Source organism: Heptranchias perlo, chromosome 2 (assembly GCF_035084215.1).
Source record: "Heptranchias perlo isolate sHepPer1 chromosome 2, sHepPer1.hap1, whole genome shotgun sequence".
Taxonomy (NCBI): domain Eukaryota; kingdom Metazoa; phylum Chordata; class Chondrichthyes; order Hexanchiformes; family Hexanchidae; genus Heptranchias; species Heptranchias perlo.
Window position 1 is genome coordinate 132,339,211 of NC_090326.1, and position 23,515 is coordinate 132,362,725.

The window sequence follows — 23,515 nt, forward strand, 5'->3', positions numbered from 1 at the left end:
CTCATCTTACCTGCACCTACTCACCTCGCCAGTACTCACCCCGCCACTACCACGCAACCCAATCCTCATACAATCTCATGGCTCTATCCCATACTCACCCTCTCGTGCATCTCTCTCACGGCCAGCCTCACTCAACCTGCCACCACCTGTACTGCAGCCACAGGGCATGCATCACATATGTGCAGTAGGCAGCGTAAGGCAAATGTGTGGTGAGCATGAAGGGGATGCACAAGGTTGTTTGAGGGTTTGTCATGGTTGTTACTTCTATTGAATTTCAGAACAACTCACATCACACATTATATTGGCACCACTACTGCCATGTTTTCGCGAATCCTGTCCGGTTTGTGCAATAATGCCCGCTCCTGGGTATCACTATGAGGACCCACCACTGATGCCACACATTGTGTCACTGCAGAGTGGGTGTAGGTGTATTTGCAGGGCTCTTCTGCGCAGACGACTGAGAGACATCGGGGATGTCCCCGGTTGCACCCTGGAAGGCTGTGGAGGAGAAGTTGTTGAGGGCAGTGGTGACTTTGACAGCGACAGGTAGGAAGATGGTGCACGGGCCAGCCAGGAGCAGCTCGGCATGAAAGAGGCTGCAGATGTCCACGACTACATGTCGAGTGACTCTGAGCCTCCGTGTGCACTGCTGCTCAGAGAGGTCCAGGAGGCTGAGCCTCAGTCTGTGGAACCTGTAGCGAGGGTAGTGCCCTCTGCGACGCATCTCTCTCTGTGGTAGCCCTCCCTCCTGCTGTACAGGTGGATGTGTCACAGCACTCTGTTGTGGAGCTCCATGTGTCAGAGGTGGACGGCGTGGATGGCGAGGCTGGTGATGCTGTTCGCCCTCCGAGGAGGTCATGACTGCAGCTACGGCGGCCCTCATCCGCAAGATGTACATCTGAGGAGGTCCGCAAGATAGGTACATGTCTCCGGACCCCGGGGTAAGTGTGCAGGTTGGTGACTTTGACCGTCAGGAGGAGGGTGGTGGAGGCCAAACTTTGTCCCAAGTGACAGAGTGGCCTCCTGCAATGGGTGAGGGTCTCCCCCCCACACCTGTCAAATGGACCTTTGCAGCTGCCACAGGCTGATGGCTGCAACACGTCCATTCGATCTGGGAGTGTTTCCCCCAGTGTGGGAAACAGTCCCATGTTGATCCAAAATCACACACAGTCCCTTAATCAGGTCAGTTAATGACCTGAAATAGCTAAATAAATACTCTCAAGTGGCATCCCGCTGGCTTTAATTGCCTGCGGGATTCCCACCAGCGGGGGCTGTGCGCGCACGCCGGCGCATCAGCGGGGAACCCGGAAGTGGGCGGGATCCGGTCGGGATCCTGGATTTCACGATTTTCGAGGCCCCCCCGCCGAGAACACACCCGATAGCGGGTGCTAAAATCGGGCCCTAAGTGTTTTCTGTTGAAATTAAGATCATGCGGTGATTGAGTCACATGTAGCAACCAAGGCCTTCTCCTGCAAATTAATAATCAGTGATATTTTGGTGGCAAAGATGGTTCATGGATAATATGGAGGAATTAAGGAAAAGTTCAGGAAGTGCAAATGTGACTTATTAACTTATATTCATTACACAGGTTTCCCTTAGCTGTAGGCCCATGTGTTCCTGAAATGAGTCAATAACCACAGATCCACTGTATCCCATGTATCTATATCCAAGTAACAGTACAGTTCTTCTAGTAACATGGACTCAGGATTAGCTCATATACCCCCCACATTCGACCTATATGGTAACCTTATTCCAGTCTCTTCAAGATGGGAGAAATGGGTGAAACAGTTCGAGTGATGAGTTTTGATATCACCTATACTATGTGAAAGAAAGCTATGCTGTTGCATTGTAGCAGAAACATTTGCAAGATATATTTGACACACTGTCAGACATTGGAAATTATGCAGACAATGATAAGGCCATGAAAGCCCTAACCGATCATTCATTCCCCAGAAAAATACAACACATGAATTAATTATATTTTGAACAGGCTGAAAACGCAAGAATAAATCTGCTGCTGTTTTTTTACACATGCTTACGTTAAGCAGCAAAATCTAGTTTATTTGATGGTGGCTGGGAAACCAAGACAAATATTACAGTAGGATGTTTTTCAAAAATATCGTCCTTCAAGTCCTGAGAAAGGGAGCATCTTAGTTGAGCTGTTAGAACTGGCCAAAACACTTGAACTAGCTGTCAGTTGTGCATAGATGTGGATTCTAAGCAACAAGTCACTTTCTATTGGATAAACTACATCATGCCGAGCCAAAATTATAGCCTAGTCAGTCAATTCTAATCATATGTGTTACGACTGCAGTGGAAAATTCACCCATAATGCCATTTGTCCTTCAAATGGCAAAAAATGTTCTGATTGTGGTAAACAAAATCACTTCTCCTGGTGTTGTTAGTCTTCTAGGCACAGTTACTTACTGTTCCCATTTTATTTCCAATTTGGCTAGAATTATAGCACCATTCTAAGGACCATCAATTAAAAGTAGCAACTTAAAGTGGAAAGACAAATGTCATCACATCCACCTTCAGATCAAGCAATCACTATTTAGGAACATAGGGACAGGAGTAGGCCATCCAGCCCCTCGAACCTGTTCTGCCATTCAATTAGATCATGGTTGATCTGTATCTTAACTCCATTTACCCACCTTGGTTGCATATCCCATAATACCCATGCCTAACAAAAATCTATCAATCTCAATTTTGAAATTTTCAATTGACCTAGCCTCAGTAGCTTTTTGGGGGAAGAGAGTTCCAGATTTCCATTACCCTTTGTGTGAAATGCTTTCTGACATCACCCCTGAACAGCCTAGCTCTAATTTTAAGGTTATGCCCCCTTATTCTGGAGGCAATAGTTTCTCTCTATCGACCCTATCAAATCCTTTAATTATCTTAAACACCTCAATTAGACTACCCCTTAATCTTCTACACTCGAGGGAATACAAGCCTAGTCTATGCAACCTGTCCTCATAATTTAACCATTTTAGCCCCGGTATCATTCTGGTGAATCTGCACCGCGCCCCCTCCAAGGCCAACATATTCTTTCTGAGGTGCTGTGCCCAAAACTGAACGCAGTACCCCAGATGCGGTCTAACCAGAGCTTTATACAACTATAGCATAACTTCCATCCCTTTGTATTCCAGCCCCCGTGAGATGAAGGCCAACATTCCATTAGCCCTTTAAATTATTTTTTGTACCTGTCAACTAGTTTTTAGTGATTTCTGTACATGGACCCCTAAACCTCTCTGTTCATCCACAGTTCCTAGCTTCTCATCATTTGGAAAATACTCTGATATCTCTTTCTTAGGTCCAAAGTGGATGACCTCGCACTTCCCCACGTTGAACACCATCTGCCACAGTTTTGCCCACTCACTTAATCTATCAATGTCCCTTTGCAACTTTCTGCTCCTAGCTACACCCCTTACTGTGTCACCTAAGCAGTGATGGCTAATCTAATGTCCTTCAGGGAAGGAAACCTGTCATCCTTATCTGGTCTGGCCTGTATGTGACACCAATGTGGTTGAGTCTTAACTGCCCTCTGAAGTGGCCTAGCAAGCTATTCAGTTGTATCAAACCGCCAGCGGTTCAAGAAGAAGAGTCACCACCACCTTCTCAGGGAACTAGGGATGGACAATAAATATCGGCCTGCCAATGACACCCGCATTCCAAGAATTTTTTTTTAAATTTGACATTAATAGACCAAAGGAGATCTATGTGCTGTGTTGCTTCAAAATTTGCATGTTCTATCTTAGAAGATCTACTTACTTGATTTAAAAAGAAAAGGTATGCTTCAGGAGTGTCCTTTTGATGGCTATGCCACGATAAGTGTGACGGGGTGCAAATTCTGTCCCTCCAATAGTTGCACCATTGACTCTGATGAATTTCCTGGGGTCAGCCTAATTTAAAGATTTTTGCCAGACTTCCTCCAGGGCATGCTTGGGGGGGAATGCAGAAAGTCTTTACTGCTGCAGCAGCTAAAAGGTGCCATGCTCCTCCAGGCCTGGGAAAAACACCTGGACTCTGCTAGATCAAATGTGATGTGCCGATAAGGGAGTGCGAGTCGATCATTGAGCTATGTGCCAAGTTGGAGGTGGACTCCTCCATGCTCTTTGACATTGTGCGCAGGTTTTCTGGAAGGCTTCCCAGTGCACCGAGCATTTGGTTGTGGTGAGGGGAGAGGAGAAAGCAGGAAGTGAGTGCATACATCATTTGCAGCTTGTGATTCAGAAAAGATTGTGGGATGAGGGAGAAGTGGGAAGAGAGAAGGAGGATTAAGTATGCAGAGACACTCACCATCAATCCCTCCAGCACCGCCAGTGCACACGGCCTCAGCGATGCCCCTTCCCGTGATGGTCAGCACTGTCACCTCCATCGGGGTTAAAACGTGTAGACGTGTAAACGGGCTTGTCCTCCGTTTTCGGGGCTTATCCAAATTAAACCCCCTTATGTCCAACGTTGCTACTGTAGTAATGATAGAAAATGTGACGTATGATGTCACTCCATATTATTGCTTTATTTAGTTAAGTCTTCCCCAGCTAGTTGATAAATGGAAAACCCATGCAACCAGAGATGAATATCCTTTCTATTTTGTCAGCCTATCTTAAAGGATGGGAGGGATGCAGTGTATTCATTCAGGCACTAGAGGGGGAGCAAAGACTATTAATTATATCATCTGTAATTATTGAGAACTTCTCCTGCAAATAAAAATGTGTTTATAAAGACAAACATGACATCCATGGGAAGGTGCAGAACAGAGGCCAAGCGTGACCCCATAGAGAAAAATCATCCCTATACCAGTCTTGCACATCTGCCGGTGTTAGGTTCATGGCAGCATTAGCAAAATCCTGGGACTGTTAGCTGTGGTCTGATCCTTACTAGCTCCGGTACCTGGGCAGATTCCACCCAAATGAATATCACATCAACCCCCTACAGGAAGTGAGGGTTTCCCATTAATTTGGATTTGATTCAAGTCTGACTAACTTGATTGAATTTTTTGAGGCGGCAACAAGGAGGGTTGATGAGGGTGTAGTGCATTTGATGTAGTCTGCATGGATGTTAGCAAGGCTTTTGATAAGGTCCCACATGGCAGACTGGTCAAAAAAGTACAAGCCCATGGGATCCAAGGGAGAGTGGCAAGTTGGATCCAAAATTGGCTCAGTGGCAAGAAGCAAAGGCTAATGGTCGATGGGTGTTTTTGTGACTGGAAGACTGTTTCCAGTGGGGTTCACAGGACTCAGTACCAGGTCCCTTGCTTTTTGTGAAATATATTAATGCTTTGGACTTAAATGTAGAGGGTATGATTAAGTTTGCAGATGATACAAAAGTTGGCCGTGTGGTTGATAGTGAGGAGGATAGCTGTAGACTGCAGGAAGATATCAATGCACTGGTCAGGTGGCAGAAAAGTGGCAAATGGAATTCAATCTGGAGAAGTGTGAGGTAATGCATTTGGGGAGGGCACACAAGGCAAGGGAGCACACAATAAATGGGAGGATACTGAAAGGTGTAGAAGAAATGAGGGACCTTGGAGTGCATGTCCACAGATCCCTGAAGGTAGCAGGACAGGTGGATAAGGTGATTAAAAAGGCATATGGAATACTTTTCTTTATTAGCCGAACCATAGACTATAAGCCCATGGAATCGAAGGAAAAGTACGGACTTGGTTAGGAAGTTGGCTGAGCGAAAGGCGACAGAGAGTAGGGATAACGGGTAGGTACTCACATTGGCAGGATGTGACTAGTGGAGTCCCGCAGGGATCTGTCTTGGGGCCTCAATTATTCACAACATTTATTAATGACTTAGATGAAGGCATAGAAAGTCTCATATCTAAGTTTGCCGATGACACAAAGATTGGTGGCATTGTAAGCAGTGTAGATGAAAACATAAAATTACAAAGCGAAATTGATAGGTTAGGTGAATGAGCAAAACTGTGGCAAATGGAATTCAATGTAGACAAATGTGAGGTCATCCACTTTGGATCAAAAAAGGACAGAACAGGGTACTTTCTAAATGGTAAAAAGTTAAAAACAGTGGATGTCCAAAAGGACTTAGGGGTTCAGGTACATAGATCATTGAAGTGTCACGAACAGGTGCAGAAAATAATCAATAAGGCTAATAGAATGCTGGCCTTTATATCTAGAGGACTACAGTACAAGGGGGCAGAAGTTATGCTGCAGCTATACAAAACCCTGGTTAGACCGCACCTGGAGTACTGTGAGCAGTTCTGGGCACCGCACCTTCGGAAGGACATATTGGCCCTGGAGGGAGTGCAGCGTTGGTTTACGAGAATGATACCCGGACTTCAAGGGTTAAGTTACGAGGAGAGATTATACAAATTGGGGTTGTATTTTCTGGAGTTTAGAAGGTTAAGGGGTGATCTGATCGAAGTTTATAAGATATTAAGGGGAACAGATAGGGTGGATAGAGAGAAACTATTTCCCTGGTTGGGGATTCTAGGAGTAGGGGGCACAGTCTAAAAATTAGAGCCAGACCTTTCAGGAGCGAGATTAGAAAACATTTCTACACACAAAGGGTGGTAGAAGTTTGGAACTCTCTTCCGCAAACGGCAATTGATACTAGCTCAATAGCTAAATTTAAATCTGAGATAGATAGCTTTTTGGCAATCGAAGGTATTAAGGGATATGGGCCAAAGGCAGGTATATGGAGTTAGATCACAGATCAGCCATGATCTTATCAAATGGCAGAGCAGGCATGAGGGGCTGAATGGCCTACTCCTGTTCCTATGTTCCTATAATTGTAAATAATTTTACAACACCAAGTTATAGTCCAACAATTTTATTTGAAAATCACAAGCTTTCGGAGGCTTCCTCCTTCCTCAGGTGAATGTGGAAATGAAATCCTCGAACCTTTTGCATTTATAAATCACAGAACAATACCTGGTGATTACAGATAGTCTTTCCAACTGCCCGTTGCCAAGGCAATCAAAGTGTTCAGACAGAGAGGTGTTACCTACAGGGCCACCGAATATACAAACAACCAAAAAAAAACGGGAAAAAAAAGAGAGGCAGAAACATAGAAACATCCGGAAGGAAGAGAAAAACAGCAAATGACCCGTTATATTAAAAACAGATAAATTTTGTTCGCTGGTGGGGTTACGTGTAGCGTGACATGAACCCAAGATCCCGGTTGAGGCCGTGCTCATGGGTGCGGAACTTGGCTTTCAATTTCTGCTCGACGATTTTGCATTGTCGTGTGTCTCGAAGGCCGCCTTGGAGTACGCTTACCCAAAGGTCGGTGGCTGAATGTCCTTGACTGCTCAAGTGTTCCCCGACTGGGAGGGAACCCTCCTGTCTGCCGATTGTTGCGCGGTGTCCGTTCATCCGTTGTCGCAGCGTCTGCATGGTCTCGCCAATGTACCATGCTCTGGGGCATCCTTTCCTGCAACGTATGAGGTAGACAACGTTGGCCGAGTCACAGGAGTATGAACCATGCACCTGGTGGGTGGTGTCCTCTCGTGTGATGGTGGTATCTGTGTCGATGATCTGGCATGTCTTGCAGAGGTTACCGTGGCAGGGTTGTGTGGTGTCGTGGACGCTGTTCTCCTGAAAGCTGGGTAATTTGCTGCGAACGATGGTCTGTTTGAGGTTGGGTGGCTGTTTAAAGGCGAGTAGTGGAGGTGTGAACCCATCGTACAGGGAACCCCCAGCTTCTGTCGCGACACTACAGACTTCCTACAAAAACTCAGTATCCACGGACCAGTTGAACCAGGAACACTTCTCACCACGATGGACGTCTCGGCACTCTACACCAGCATCCCCCACGATGACGGCATCGCTGCGACAACATCAATACTCAACACCAACAACAGCCAATCTCCAGACGCCATCCTACAACTCATCCGCTTCATCCTGGATCACAATGTCTTCACCTTCGATAACCAGTTCTTTACCCAAACACACGGAACAGCCATGGGGACCAAATTCGCACCCCAATACGCCAACATTTTCATGCACAAGTTCGAGCAGGATTTCTTCACTGCACAGGACCTCCAACCAACGCTATACACCAGATACATCGACGACATTTTCTTTCTATGGACCCACGGCGAAGAATCACCTCAGCACCTCACTCTACCGCAAGCCCACGGACAACCTCACGATGCTCCACTTTTCCAGCTTCCACCCTAACCATGTCAAAGAGGCCATCCCCTATGGACAGGCCCTGCGAATACACAGGGTCTGCTCAGACGAGGAGGAACACGATGGACACCTACAGACGCTGAAAGACGCCCTAGTAAGAACGGGATATGACGCTCGACTCATCGATCGACAGTTCTGACGGGCCACAGCGAAAAATCGCGTAGACCTCCTCAGAAGACTAACACGGGACGCAACCAACAGAGTACCCTTCGTCGTCCAGTACTTCCCCGGAGCGGCGAAACTACGCCATGTTCTCCACAGTCTTCAACATGTCATCAATGGCGACGAACACCTCGCTATGGCCATCCCCACACCTCCACTACTCGCCTTCAAACAGCCACCCAACCTCAAACAGACCATCGTTCGCAGCAAATTACCCAGCTTTCAGGAGAACAGCGTCCACGACACCACACAACCCTGCCACGGTAACCTCTGCAAGACATGCCAGATCATCGACACAGATACCACCATCACACGAGAGGACACCACCCACCAGGTGCATGGTTCATACTCCTGTGACTCGGCCAACGTTGTCTACCTCATGCATTGCAGGAAAGGATGCCCCAGAGCATGGTACATTGGCGAGACCATGCAGACGCTGCGACAACGGATGAACGGACACCGCGCAACAATCGGCAGACAGGAGGGTTCCCTCCCAGTCGGGGAACACTTGAGCAGTCAAGGACATTCAGCCACCGACCTTCGGGTAAGCGTACTCCAAGGCGGCCTTCGAGACACACGACAACGCAAAATCGTCGAGCAGAAATTGATAGCCAAGTTCCGCACCCATGAGGACGACCTCAACCGGGATCTTGGGTTCATGTCACGCTACACGTAACCCCACCAGCGAACAAAAGTTATCTCTTTTTAATATAACGGGTCATTTGCTGTCTTTCTCTTCCTTCCGGATGTTTCTATGTTTCTGCCTCTCTCTCTCTCTGTTTTTTTTTCCGTTTTTTTTGGTTGTTTGTATATTCGGTGGCCCTGTAGCTAACACCTCTCTGTCTGAACACTTTGATTGCCTTGGCAACGGGCAGTTGGAAAGACTATCTGTAATCACCAGGTATTGTTCTGTGATTTATAAATGTGAAAGGTTCGAGGATTTCATTTCCACATTCCCCTGAGGAAGGAGGAAGCCTCCGAAAGCTTGTGATTTTCAAATAAAATTGTTGGACTATAACTTGGTGTTGTAAAATTGTTTACAATTGTCAACCTCAGTCCATCACCGGCATCTCCACATCATATGTTCCTATAAGAGCAGGGAAGTTATGCTGAAACTGTATAAAACACTGGTTCAGCCACAGCTGGAGTACTACATACAGTTCTGATCACCACATTACAGGAAGGATGTAATTGCACTGGAGAGGGTACAGAGGAGATTTACAAGGATTGCCAGGACTAGAGAATTTTAGCTATGAGGAAAGATTGAATAGACTGGGGTTGTTCTCTTTGGAACAGGAGGTTAAGGGGTGATTTACTTGAGGTGTATAAAATTATGAGGGGCCTTGATAGAGTGTATAGAAAGCACCTACTTCCCTTAGCAGAGAGGTCAATAACCAGGGGGCATAGATTTAAAGTGATTGGTAGAAGGAATAGAGGGGAGCTGAGGAAAATATTTTTCACCCAGAGGGTGATGGGGGTCTGGAACTCACTGCCTGAATGGGTGGTGGAGGCAGAAACCCTCAACTCATTTAAAAAGTACCAGGATGTGCACCTGAAGTGCCGTAACTACAGGGCTACGGAGCACATGCTGGAAAGTGGGATTAAGCTGAGTGGCTCATTTTCAGCCGGCGTGGACATGATGAGCCGAATGGTCTCCGTCTGTGCCGTAAATTTTCTATGATTCTATGAAATCCAGGTCCCAGAGATGAAAGGATAGTGTTCAAACTCTACGGGGCTGATCTTGGTCTCTCCACCATTCCACTTTTTGTCAGGAATGGGATGGTATTGAAACCAAAACCTCAACTGAAAATTTACCACTGTCTTACCACTCACTTCCATTTTGGTCCATGCCTTGAAATAGGCAACCACAGCTCCCATTGGAAACAGGCGGCAGCTTCATGATGTACATAGAACCCCAATGCAATTATGATCGATAAGCACTCAGCATCCAGACTGCCCACTGCCCTGCCCACTATAACAGAGCAGTATGTGGCCAAACCAGAATCCTCCAAAGGCTGGAGGCCATTGAAAAACAAAATCCTGCATCCTTTCTACAGCATTTTCTGGGTGTTAAGATAAGCATAATATCTCTTCCTGTTCTGCCCAAAAAGTGCTGCACCTGCTGACTCATCTTCTCCACAGATGGGCCATTAGATTTCCCCTCCATCCCAATTATCGACCTGCCTATCTATGCTGAAACACGTGAGCAGCTCACATCAAGTTTAAATGAGGCCCGACCATCAAAATAGGTCAGGCTTCTTGCTGGTCACATTGAGCAGCTGCCCACTGATATACACTGCTGATCAACATTTCTCCTTATGTACCCTTCAGTTCCTCGCTGAAAGATCATTTCTAAAATGTTTCTTTTGCAGCATCACCCTTACCTGTTACCAATCATATTAGAGCATACTTTTCTGGTTTTCACACCTTGTGCAAGGAGCTGGACAGACCACCCACTCCCAGTCCTCTCACAATGCCACTGTTAATCCAGCTAATAGGAGCTGGACCATAGTAGACTGCAATTAATTTGAGCCCCTGATTTTTCTTCCTCCTTCACATCTGCTCTCACTTTCTCCGATATTCACAACCTCACTTTTCGCAACCTCACTGTCCTATTTGACCCAGAATTGCGCGTCAGACTCCGTATCCTCTCCATCACAGAGACCATCTCCACAATATCGTCTATCTCTGCCCCTTCTGCTGAAACCCTCATCAATGCTTTTGTTACCTCCAGACTATTCCAATGCTCTCCTGGCTGGCCTCCTATCTTCCACCCCCCTTAAATTTGGTCTCATCCAAAAGTCTGCTGCCTGTATCCAACTCAAATCAAGTCCTGTTTGTTAATTGTATGATGTATATCAGTGTTAATTGTATTCAGGTGGTTGATATCAATTGGGGAATCTCTTGTATCCTTTTTATAGGAGAACTTAGCTAGGTGTGGTGTGTGTGTAAGGGGAATCTCTACGAATTAAAGGCTTGGAAACAACTAAAGATCATGCTCTAGTATTCTATCCTTCACCACATGGCTTTCCATTTATAACACCTTTCACCCATCACCCCTATGCTCGCTGATCTACATTGACTCCGAGTCCACCAACACGTCAATTTTCAAATTCTCTTCCTCATGTTCAAACCCCTCCATGGCCTCGCCCCCTCCCTATTTCTGGAACCTCCTCCAGTCCTACAACTCTTCGGGATTTCCACGTTTCTCCAACTCTGGCCTCTTTTGCATCCCCCACTTCCTATGCCCCACAATTGGTGGCTGCGCCTTCATCCCTCTAGGCCCGAAGCTTCCTCCTTAAACCTTTCTGCCTCCCCTCCTCCTTTAAGATGCTCCTTAAAACCTACCTGTTTGACCAAACTTTTAGTCACCTGTCCTAATGTATCCTACTTTGGTTTTGGGGTAAATTCTTATCTGATTACGCTCCTCTGATGTGTCCTGTGATATTTTACTACATTAAAGGTGCTATATGAATGCAAGTTGTTGTTGATGACTTGGCTGAGAGAGTTTGGGGAGTTGAATGTGCAAAAGTCCCTCCCTTCCATTTCCTGGCACAATACATTGGTTCAACAATATTCTGCACTTCTAGATTTATAGAAAGAATGCAGATAATCCAAAGATTTTAGAGGCAAATAAAGAGACTGTACAAAAACACAGAGTATTCTTAGTTTGCAGCTTGATTTCAGTACGCGGGACTGCTGCTCTTTGCAGCTGGTCTTCCCTCTCTGTTGGTGAAATTGTAATTTTATTGAATGTAGGTCAGGGGAGGGAGACGGTTAATTGCTGAATTTAATAGTCCTGGGAAAGGGACAAAAAGAAAGAAAGAAAAACAGGTCACAAATAGTCTGGTTTAGCCTGAGACAGTGGCCAGGGTAGGGAGGATGGAATAGGTGGCGAGGCTTTGGAGATTGTGGTGGGGGACTTCCCAATAATTCAGATGGATTAGCGATTCAATCTTCTGGTGGTATAGATGATTTTATTTGTTGTGTGGTTCCTCTCAAGCTCACACCTTGTATATCCTATAAGTTTCAAACTTCAAATGTCAGCCATGGCTCACTGGTAGCACTCTCACCTCTGAGTTAGAAGGTTGGGGGTTCAACTCCCACTCCAGAGATTTGAGCACATAATTTCTATTCATAAGAAATGGAAGCAGGAGTAGGCCATATGCCCCCTCAAGCCTGCTTTCGAAGAAAGTAGGGGAGTTCTCCCAGTGTCCTGACCAATATTAATCCCTCAACCAATATCACTAAAAACAGATGATCTGGTCATTTATCTCACTGTTGTTTGTGGGACCTTGCTGTGTGCAAATTGGCTGCTGCGGTTCCCTACATTCCAACGTTGACTGCCAAATGGCTGAAAAGCATTTTGGGATGCCCTGGGGTCGTGCAAGGCACTATATAAATGCAAGTCTTTCTTATCTTTCTTTATTATTTTTGACCTGATTCTGCCTCACAAGATCATCAATTCAAGGGGGATGAGCGTTTAGATAAATTTAGACTTTGGATTAAGTTTTGGAATAGGATTTTGTGAAGCTTTAAATTTAACCAATGTACAATCAGAAAAGAACCTTCACTGGATATATAATAGCACTGGATAGTGATTCATATTCCAATACTAGGCTGCCAAACATTTTCCCCTCATTCATCAGATGGTTAAAGAGTTCATTGCTACCCACACATAAGCTGACAGGCACTGAATGCATGTCTGCTACCAGTAGATGTTCAGGAATAGATTGTTTTGATCAAGCTACCATGTAGTTAAATACAAACTTTTCAACTAACTGAAAATTTTAAAAAATACAAGATGACGGCAAAGTTTAGTGTGATGAAGAAAATGGTGTCATGCATCCACAGAGAGGGATCCTTCAGTAAGTGGAGATACATCTCAGTCTAGACTGGTTTTAAATAGACCAAATTTTCATATTAGGGTAAATTTGAACCCTCTTATGAATGGTGCTCCTTTCTACAATTCTGTCACTACTTACATGTTATATTTCAAGATGTATTATGCTTGTGATTTTACACACACAATTAGGTCCATAAATGGTATTTCTATACATCATCTCCCAGGAGCTCACTCTATCTCTGACCTCGTGCTCCATCTTTAACCTTTGCTTTCATCATTCTCCGTAGTGTTAGTTTCATATACTATTAACAGGAAGGATTTAAGATAATCCAATTAATGGTGTTTGTCCTTACACTATAAGCTCTTTCTTCTTTGCCAGTATAACATGCCCTAAAGTCATTCAGCATCTACTTGCCACATCTCTTCCTCCTATTCATGTACCTACCTGCCATATCCCAAGGTGGGCATATCACAACATACAGTTGAGTTTTCTCCTTTCCTAAACCCACAAGTCACATTCTGCTGCGGTGATTTTCAAATTTTTCTGAGTTGGGGATCACCTGCAAATATTAACACGTTCCTGCTCGAACTTCTGAGAGACCAGGAGCACGGCCTAGTGAGTGACCAGCCCATTCAGGAGCGGTAACAGGGAGGCTCGGCTGATTTTAAGGGCCGTGCCTCATTAGCATGCCGCTTGCCAAATTCCCCACCAAAATGGCCAGGAAGTTGGCGGGAAGCGGTTATCTGGCGGTTCACAGGCCGCTAGTAAGTGCGTCAGAGGCCTCAGGGAGGGGAATTGCCGTGGGGGATGGGGGTGAGCGGGAAAGCCTGGGGCAGGTGAAGCTAACAGTTTCCTTGTGGGGCCCGGAGGAGCACTTTTGCTCCTGCTGGCACACAAAGAAACCTGTAAAAATAATTAAATGTACACTTACCCGGGCTTCTTTTGCCTTTGGATCCAGATCCCGATAGCTTTGGCATGGCAGGGAAGCCACCACTGCTCCCTCACTCAGGCCTCAGGTAAAAATAGCAATTGGGCCCTAATGACATCAGATCCTGATCTGGATATTTAGAGAAAAACCCCGCTGGCTTTGCTGCCTACAATTTAAAATTGCAGTCGGCCAGATCGGGGTGGGAACAGAGCAGTTAAGTCCCCTGTTCCATTTTGATTCTCCCCCACCCAGTTTCCGCCGCACGGGGGAGTTAAAATCGACCCCACAGTATCAGCTACCCAAAGGAAAGCAATTCTATCATTGCAGAAAACATTTTTTTGTTAGTACACAGCAACAGAAATAATGTGGTGATAAGTCAATAATACAGAAAAATAAAAAATCTGATGAGAGGCGGACCTCCTAGGCCTCCTAGACCCCTCATGGTCCAGGGATCCCTATATTGTACTGTGTTCACGTAGTATTCAGGAACAACGGCTAGCAAATCCAATTGCAAGATTCTATTAAACCACAGTATCTACTTAATTGTGATAAACCTACAGCTATATAGAGCCCCAAGTAATATTGTTTAGCTTTTTTTTCATTCATTCATGGGATGTGGGTGTCGCTGGCAAGGCCAGCATTTATTGCTCATCCCTAATTGCCCTTGAGAAGGTGGTGGTGAGCCGTCTTCTTGAATGATAATAGTGAATCTTGACCAATATGTGAGCAGCTGAGAAATTCAGATTCACCACATATTAGTATTCCATTCACAGTGGATTGTGGTGAAATGTGTTTAAACTCCTAATAAAGATTCTGATCCTAACTTGCTCTTTGCTGTTTTAGGTGGCTCCACAGATTAAAACCAGGATGATGACATTTGGTACCACAATGGTAAGTTATCAGCCACAAGGTGACAAAGTTAATTTCTTCCGCATGGTCATCTCCAACCCAGCAGCCACACAAGAAGACATTGATTTCCTCATTGAGGAAATAGAGCGGCTTGGACAGGATCTGTAACTTGCAAGGTGCGAGACATTTGCCCTAATACAATGGGGATGTTGCTATTGTGTGAATGTATTTCATTGTTTACCTCCCCCAGACTAGTCTTGTTTGACATTAGCCCTTAATACAGGGATTGGAGCTGAAGACTTCAAATGTGGAATTATGGGTGTTAGAAGTTATTTAATGCAATTATAAATTTTCTGAAGTTAAAAAAGGTGTGAGTCATCAATGATATGTCACACTTCAGGCAAATTATCCTGAGGCATTAAGTACTGAAACGATGTGTTAAGAGTAAATAGAGCACTTTAGTCCAGGCGCACATTACACACCAATAATGCACACCATTTCAGTTGTTACTCGTGAAGGCCTCCAGTTACAAAGTTTTTTGGGATAGTGAAAGTGCAAGTTTCTGCAATTTTCATGGATCTACGAAAGATTCAATAATAGAGGCTTGTTCCTTCTTTTACTCTCTTTAGCTAGGTGTGATAAAAGTCGTTTAAAAGGAGATCTGTGCTTCAGCTCTGTGAAACTTTTATTCTATTATTTAAGCTCTGCATTAAAGTGTCAAATTCAAATATTCTATTTATTTTGATAGAGAAAAAAAATGCTTTAATACTTTTAATTGCCATACTTGAATTTGTGAGTTCAATGTTTGAAATGTTCAGACCAGGAGTTTATACGTGCCATGTATAATTGTGATGTTGTTCTTCATGCTGTAAAGAAATGGCAAATGACAATTCTGTTGACAACTGGATAGTGATTACTGTCTGTGAAAGTGTTTCCTTTGTAGAACTTTGAGTAATGTTTCGTTCACCTCAGATTGAGGCTGTGCACTTTAGAATCAAACTGTACTGTGTTGAATGACAATGTTTTAATGTACTAGTATATTGTTATCACACTCGGTACACTTAGGTTTGGTAACGGGAAGCTTTGAATGAAAACTCTGACTTGGTCCTCTACACCCAACATGGCAAAATGTGCATTAAGTCTTATAAGCCAGTTATATTATAGAGTTTGTATCAATGTGAAGGTCTTGGCTGAGCACTATTGCAAAATGTGCCATGTAAAAAAAATCAGCCAAAGCATACTGAGGCAAGAAGTGTGAGAACACTCCCAAGGGGTAGTCTCACAAGACGTGGGCTTCACACATGCTGTAATATAACTGCAACCAGTGTGAAGGCAATTTTAAAAGGTTCACAGACAGTCCATCTGGAAACTTGTCAACTTACTTTTGAATGTGGTTTTAATATTAGCTCAGAGCTGGCAACCTGACCAGCTCTCTCCTGACATTAAAATCGAACTGGCCTTCAGGAGCTGGTAGGCAGAGTATTGTATATGCATGCAAACACACAGTATCACCGGTTCAAAATAGCAGACGGCAAATTTAACATTGATATCAGAAAGTTCTTCTTTACACAAAGAGTGATCAACGCTAGGAATAGACTCCCGGATAAAGTAATGGAAGCAAGAACTCTAAAATCATTTAAGAACCAATTGAATGCTTCAGTGGAAGGACTTTAAGCTCACTCTAGATGGACGAATCAAGGTGGACCAAATGGCTTTCCTCATCCATAATTATGTTGTATTCTTGTGGTATGTGAGGTCCCATTGTCCCAGGACAAGGACCAATAGGAACCAGCAGTATAACTTAGTTTTGCCAACCCTATGTCCCAGTCTGAGACCAGCGCCTGTAGCTTAATATTCCCCATAACTGTCATTTTCAAGAAAGCACAGAATAATAATCTCCTTCACTATTTTTAATAATAGAATTTTACAGTACAGAAGGAGACCATTTGGCACCTGTGCCAGACTCATAAAGAATGATCTCCTAAATCCCATTTCACCAGCACTTTCCCTGTACCTTTTCCTTTTTTTTTCTTTTTCAAATATTTATCCCCTTTCTTTTTAAAAGCTATTATGGATTCTACTTTTACCGCTGTTTCTGGCAGACCATTCCATGTCCTAACCACCCTATGTGTAAAAACTTTTCAACTGACCTCTCCCTTTATTCTTTTGGTGATTTTAAATTTCTGAAGGTTGAACCTCCGCAGGGGTTCTCCTGACTGTCCGCCACAACTTTGGCACAAGATCCACGAAAGTCCCGGAGAAATAGCGTGAACACCATTAATACCATTTCTCCAGGGTTTCTGGGGATCTACAGTGGAAGATTAGGAGAATCCCTGTGGAAATTCCACTCCATGCTCTCTAGTTACACACTTACCAACTTTCTCTATTTACCTTATCAAAACTCTCCATAATATTAAGCATTTCTATCGGATTTGCTCTTAATCTCTGTTCTAGTGAAAGAAACCCCAGTTTCTCTAGCCTCTTATAACTAAAGACTCTCATCCCTGGTATCATCTCAGTGAATCTCTTCAGTATCTTCTCCACAACGTTGACATCCTTTCTATAGCGGGGTATCCACACAATCGATCTCATTCCCTGGTGAAGAATGGCACAAGCAGGTGCTGCCAGCCTATGATTTCCTGACCACCCTATGAGCGCCACTTCTGGCTGGATTCCCGATCAGGGAATAAGCCCTTATACTGGAATTGTGACCTAGACAATTATTCTTCTTTGCTTTTGTACTCTATAAAACCCATGCAGTTTTTTGTTGCAACTTTAGCAAATTATCTTAAAATTAGCATATTTAACTCCTGTCTTTGTGTTTTTCTATTCCTTTTAAAGTATTGATTTTTTAGTGTATACTTCCTCTCACTCCTCCCAAAATGTATCACATTTCTCCACATTAAGTTTCATCCGACATCTATCTGCACAATCTACTAACCTGCCTAAATCCTACTGAAATCACTTACAGTCCTCTTCACAGTTATCTGTGCTCCCTAATTTTGATGTCTTGTCCCCTTTACCTGAGTCCAGATCATGTATATGATCCAGGGCAATACATTATAAACATCCCCCAAAGCTACTGCTATCAAAAAGCCAACAACAAACTAAAGTGCTTAATGCTGACTCCATCACACAGAAATACCAAACTTCCATTAGGAACCCTAACCCATCCCCTCAACTGGAATTAACCAATACTACTATCTTCCTTCAAATTCTGGGCTCAAGAATTAGGTTCAGACTTCCTGATGACTCACCTCCACCACCAGTGGTTTCCCAGATTGGATTCTTTCCCGGTACCTGTCTTGATATTGGACGTATTATTTTGCTTCAAGTCCCTTTTTGGTAGCTGTTCTTACCTTCTGGTCAGATTATCTCAGTGGCATGATCATGTTGCTTTTGTAACATCATAAAACATCATTCAAATCTGGCAAAAAGTAACTATTTTCAATTAAAATACTCACATTTAGAAAGATTGAGATTAAAAAACAAAAGTTCACCTCTGGCCCCATACTGGTAAAGCAGTTCTTTGCTCAGACATTTGAACCAGGTCCATGTCTAAAATGGATCTAGTGATTGTCTTGTGATGTCTACAGCTACATTGTCTACAGCTACAGTACCTGCTGTGTAAAATGTGATGCACTAAGTTGCATGTCATTTGTATGGTAGAGGTATGCCATTTATATAGTATTTATCTGAGGCACCAGCTAAATGAGTACTACCTCCTCCATCACCAGCAAATAACATTTTCGTGATTTTCAACATACATGCAAAATAGTTGGCACTGAGATGTACCTGAGCCATATAGTACAAAACTGTTACATGTCACCCTGTGTGGACTGTACATTAGTAGTTTAGGTGATTATCAGAGACCAGCTACACAAAATGTTTTAGGCATATATGTAAAAAAAAAATGCCCCTCATATTCTGGTAATCAATCATCCAAAAATATGCTTAATGATCCTCCCTCATGAAGAGTACTAGAGCACTACCCATTTACATTGCAGCACTGCCTCCAGAGGACAGTGAAAAGCATTGGCAGAAATCGCACAGAGTGGCGAGGCAACGCTCACCGCAGCTCCTGCGAATTTAATTAACAAAAGTACTTACTGCAAGCTCTGTGGCGTCGAATTGCTTGAAATTGAAGTTTAAACAAAACGTGCGCTATCACCCCAGCCTCTGAGCACTGTGAGTTGCTGCGCGACTGGAAAAGTGTGTGAGGAGAAGACACGCCCACAAAATCTGTCAGGAAGAGAAGTCACGCCCACAGATTCAGGCTGCATTGCTCAAGCAGGCAACCTGACTTAATTTAAAACTAGTATTCCGTATGTCATTGTAAATAAAAATTTTAATTTTTTTTATAAAAAGCCAAAGAAATAATTGAATTAAATTAAAGACAGAAGGGAAAAGTAAGAAAAAAATATTTTTTTAATTTTTAAAGTTTTTTTAATGACCAAAAACCATTAAAATAAGGAGTAATATGAGAATCCACATTTTTAAAAGTTAATTTTTAATTGTTTGGCAGTCATTATGACTGTTAAAACTTAGTTTAGACCTGGTATTTTTAAGCGTACCTGTTCGGTGACATAATTAGTTACTTTCCAGCTGGACAGATAAGCAAGTTGGCGCTTTTCCAATGATTTCCCTGATTGCAACGTGCGATGGCCCTTTAATTCGAAGCTGTCATATTGCCGGTGAATCACTAGGAGCAAGTTCACGATTTCCACGTTTCACTGCGCACGTGAAAACGTGGCAACTTACTCCTTCAGTTCACCACTAAAAACTGAGAGCGCTATTGAGCTCCTCCGTTATATCAGGAGCGATTTCTGGCCCATTATCATGAAAGGTCTGTGCCCAAAATGATAACATTACAAACAAAACTTTAAAGCAACTGAACCTATTGCTTCAAGGACTCCTTAACTCAGCTTTAAATAATTGTGTTAATAGAGTGATCAAAGGGCCAAAGATGGACATTGAAGAAAGCATTGCACTTGAGGCTAAACATAACAGTGAACAAATTCTTTCAGTACCACAACAGAAAGAAGGCAGTCAAAGAAGAGGTGAAAACCGTAAAAAGTATAAAAGGGCTCAAAACTGAGGACAGGCATAAAATAGTAAATATTCTGAATTCTCCAATATAATCACAAGACAAGGGAAAGACATGAGCAACATGTCCTTCCCAAACAAAGATATCCCAAGTAAAATCAATGACTTCAATATAAATGAGAATGAAGTCCTAGAAAGGCTAAAAGGGCTGATAACAAATAAATCCCCAGTGATAGATGGTATTTACTCAGAGCAGACTGGGAAGAAATTTATGAGTCACTGACAACCATTATTAGAGAGTCATTGGACACTGGGGAGGTAGCAGTAGATTGGAAACAGGCTAATACAGTGTCCAAATTCAAAAAGGGTGACAAAACAAAGGCAATGACAATCCCCCATCAGTCTTTCATTCCATGTAAAATAACAGAATCAATTATTAGGAGTAAATCTGAGTATCATCTGTACAATAACAACATAATAAACAGCAGTGAACATGGATTCAGAAGGGGATGATCCTGCCTGACCAACTTCCTCAAATTCTTTGAGGAAGTGACAATACAAGTGAACTGTGAGAAGCCCTATGACGTGGTTTACCTCAACTTCAAAATTCAAAGCTGTTGGGAATCAGGGTAAACCCCGGGAATGGATATGAAATTAGCTGGTAGGTAAAAAAAAACGAGTACTTGATAGCAGAACTTCTGTAAGAGTGGGGAGAAGTACTGAGCAGGGTGCCTCAAGGCTCAACGCTGGGACTACTACTGTTTCTAATTTTCATAAATGACCTCGATTCACAAACTCAATGCAAAGTGGTCAAATTTGTAGATGATACCAAACTAGGAGGGACAGTGGAATTGGAAGAGGCAGCTCAGAAGTTACAGATTGAGTTGGACAAGGTATGTAAATCGGCAGAACAATGGTAGGTGAAATTAATGCAGACAAATGTACCGTACTGCTCATAAGAAGGTAAAATAGACAATACACATACTCCATGAATTGTTTTGAAATAGTTAAGTATGAAGTTGAAAGGGAATAAGGAGTCTGAGTAGACCTGATGTTAAACATGTCCATCCAATGCAGAGCAGCAATCAATAAAGCCAATAGGATGATGAACTCCACAGCCAAAACAGTAGAATATCAGTTAGAGGAGGTAGTGATTAAACTGTATAGTGCTCTGGCCAGGTTGTACCTTCAATACTGTATCTAATTCTGGTGACCAGGAAACAAGAGTGTCATTCAAGCACCGGAGGCAGTGCAGAGTAGAGCTACAAGTCTGATCCCCAGGATCAGGGTTCTAAGTTAACGGGAAAGACTGGAGAAACTCAGGTTTTAAAGCCCAGATAGGAGGTGTCTGAAAGGTGATCTTATGGAGATAAGATGTTTCAGGGTTTGGAAATTTAATCCAGAATATTACTTTAAATTAAACTGTGGGAGTAGAAGGTAGAGACACAGGTTCAAACTGGTGAATGGTAATTTTAAGACTGATAACAGGAAATATTTCTGCACACAAAGAGTAATCAACATATCGAATACATTTCTGGATGGAGTAGTGGAGTCAAAATCCCTGGAATCATTTAAGAAATTGGAGGTACAATGGTGGGATGTTGGGATCACCCTGGATGGATGGGTCAAATGGCCTTTCTCATTTGTAATTATCTTGTGATCTTGCACATGTGCAATTATCCTGGCATTACTGCTAACATTCAAATCCGTGCTATAAATGAGCTCAATTCGGAAGCATGGTGTGAAACTCCACAGTAGACTCAGTAGAGTAAGATACAATTTGGACATGCTGCTGTCTAATCTAGTTCAAAGCTGACTCAACCGTTCACTAAAAAGTACTTGGAGCACTTTGCTAATCTGATTATATCACTGTTACAATAACATCAGTGAAATTACTACATTGTTCACATGGACCTCAAACTGTGCTGAAACATCACCAGTTGCTGATCCCATTTAAACTTGCAGCTTTGGCTTATTAAGACTGAATGTGAATTAGTATTTGTTGGGTTGGAGAAGGCCATCGACTGAACAAACTGTGGAACTTTCTTAGTCATGTTCATTTAACAGGCTAGGATGTGCATTCCATGTATTTAGCAGGATCTACAGAGACACTCAAAAAAAATGAAGTAAAAAAAATCTTATTGTGCAGTGACTTTCTTGCATCTGATGTATATTTTGCAGCATTCCATCCAATATGGAGCTGTGTGTTGGAATCTGAATAGTAAACACTGTCCTGTGTCTATGCTGTTAAGATGCTTGTTGTATATCCAGCCAGCTACAGGTACAGTGTTACCTGTAATAAAGAACTTGAGTGTTAAATACTTTGTTTGTCTTTTATTTTTCAGGAAAAGCAGATGAGAGTATGCTGAGATTGGAAAATGAATATTGCATGTTACAACAGATCAATTTTCTACACCTAAAAAGTTATAATATGCAGTCTGTGGCACAACTTTGGACCCAATTTTTTCCCAAAGTCACAATCACACTTGTAATGCTTTAACCAAAGTTCCAAGTGTTCTTGAAGAGGACATTCATCATGCCATTCCAAGGCACAGTCAGATTCCTGTTACTTTAGTTAAACTACTTTAAGAACTCCAACAAAACATATTAAGGCTGATCCCCTGCCAAGAAGCAGCATGCACAGGGAGCACAGTTTGGGAAACCATCCAATAATTTAAATGAATAGAAGATCATGGGCCAGGGCCCACGATTTCCTGTCTCACACTCCCTGCAGAACACCACTCCTCGCCAGGAGCATCCAATCAGGAAATTGGCTCTATTAACATCACATGCAGTGCAACACACTTAAAGAATAAATTTACCAATCCTGCACTCCCAGCAGTAGGACACACTCAAAGGGAGTGTAGGTCGGAGTTAGGATTATAACATCATAGCACTGATTTTCCCACTCGTAAGCCCTTCGAACTGAGCTCTTGCTGGTACTGCAGGATCGGTAAATTGACCCTATAAAGGTATTCTGAACCCACCCCCACTACACAAACACTTCTACCCCTGAATATTTTTATATTTGATCTCGGGATATGGGCATCATTGGCAAGGCCGGCATTTATTGCCCATCCCTAGTTGTCCTGAGAAGTGCTGGTGGACCTTCTCCGTGAACCGCTGCAGTCACAATGGTGTTAGGTAAGGAATTTCAGGATATTGACCCAGTAACTATGAAGGAACAGAGGTGTACGTCCAGGGCACTGTGTGACTTGGAGCCAATGGTGTACCCACAACAGTGCTGCTTTTGTCCTCCTCGGTGGTACAGGTCACAGGGAAGGGCAGTGCTGTTGAAGTAACCTCAGTGAGTTGCTGCAGTGCATCCTATAGATTGTACATACTGCAGTCACAGTACACTGGTGATGGAGGAGGCGGATATTAAGCTTGGTGACATTGGTACCAATTAAGTGAACTACTTTCTCCTGGATGATGTTAAGCTTCTTTTATTGCAGTTGCACTGATCCAGGTGGAAATGAGAGTTTGTCTTTACAAAGACTGTGCAGTGGTCACTCCTACCA

The 23,515-nt window shown here is 43.3% G+C and overlaps 1 protein-coding gene across 1 annotated transcript in view; it reads left to right on the plus strand.

The window, feature by feature from the left end:
* Nucleotides 1-15,116, plus strand: part of gad2 (glutamate decarboxylase 2) — a 117,933-nt gene extending 102,817 nt beyond the window's left edge. The window contains exon 16 of the mRNA XM_067999087.1: nt 14,943-15,116. Within this exon, the coding sequence (XP_067855188.1) occupies nt 14,943-15,116 (174 nt within the window). The remainder of the gene's footprint in view (nt 1-14,942) is intronic.
* The last annotated feature ends 8,399 nt before the right edge of the window (nt 15,117-23,515 follow it).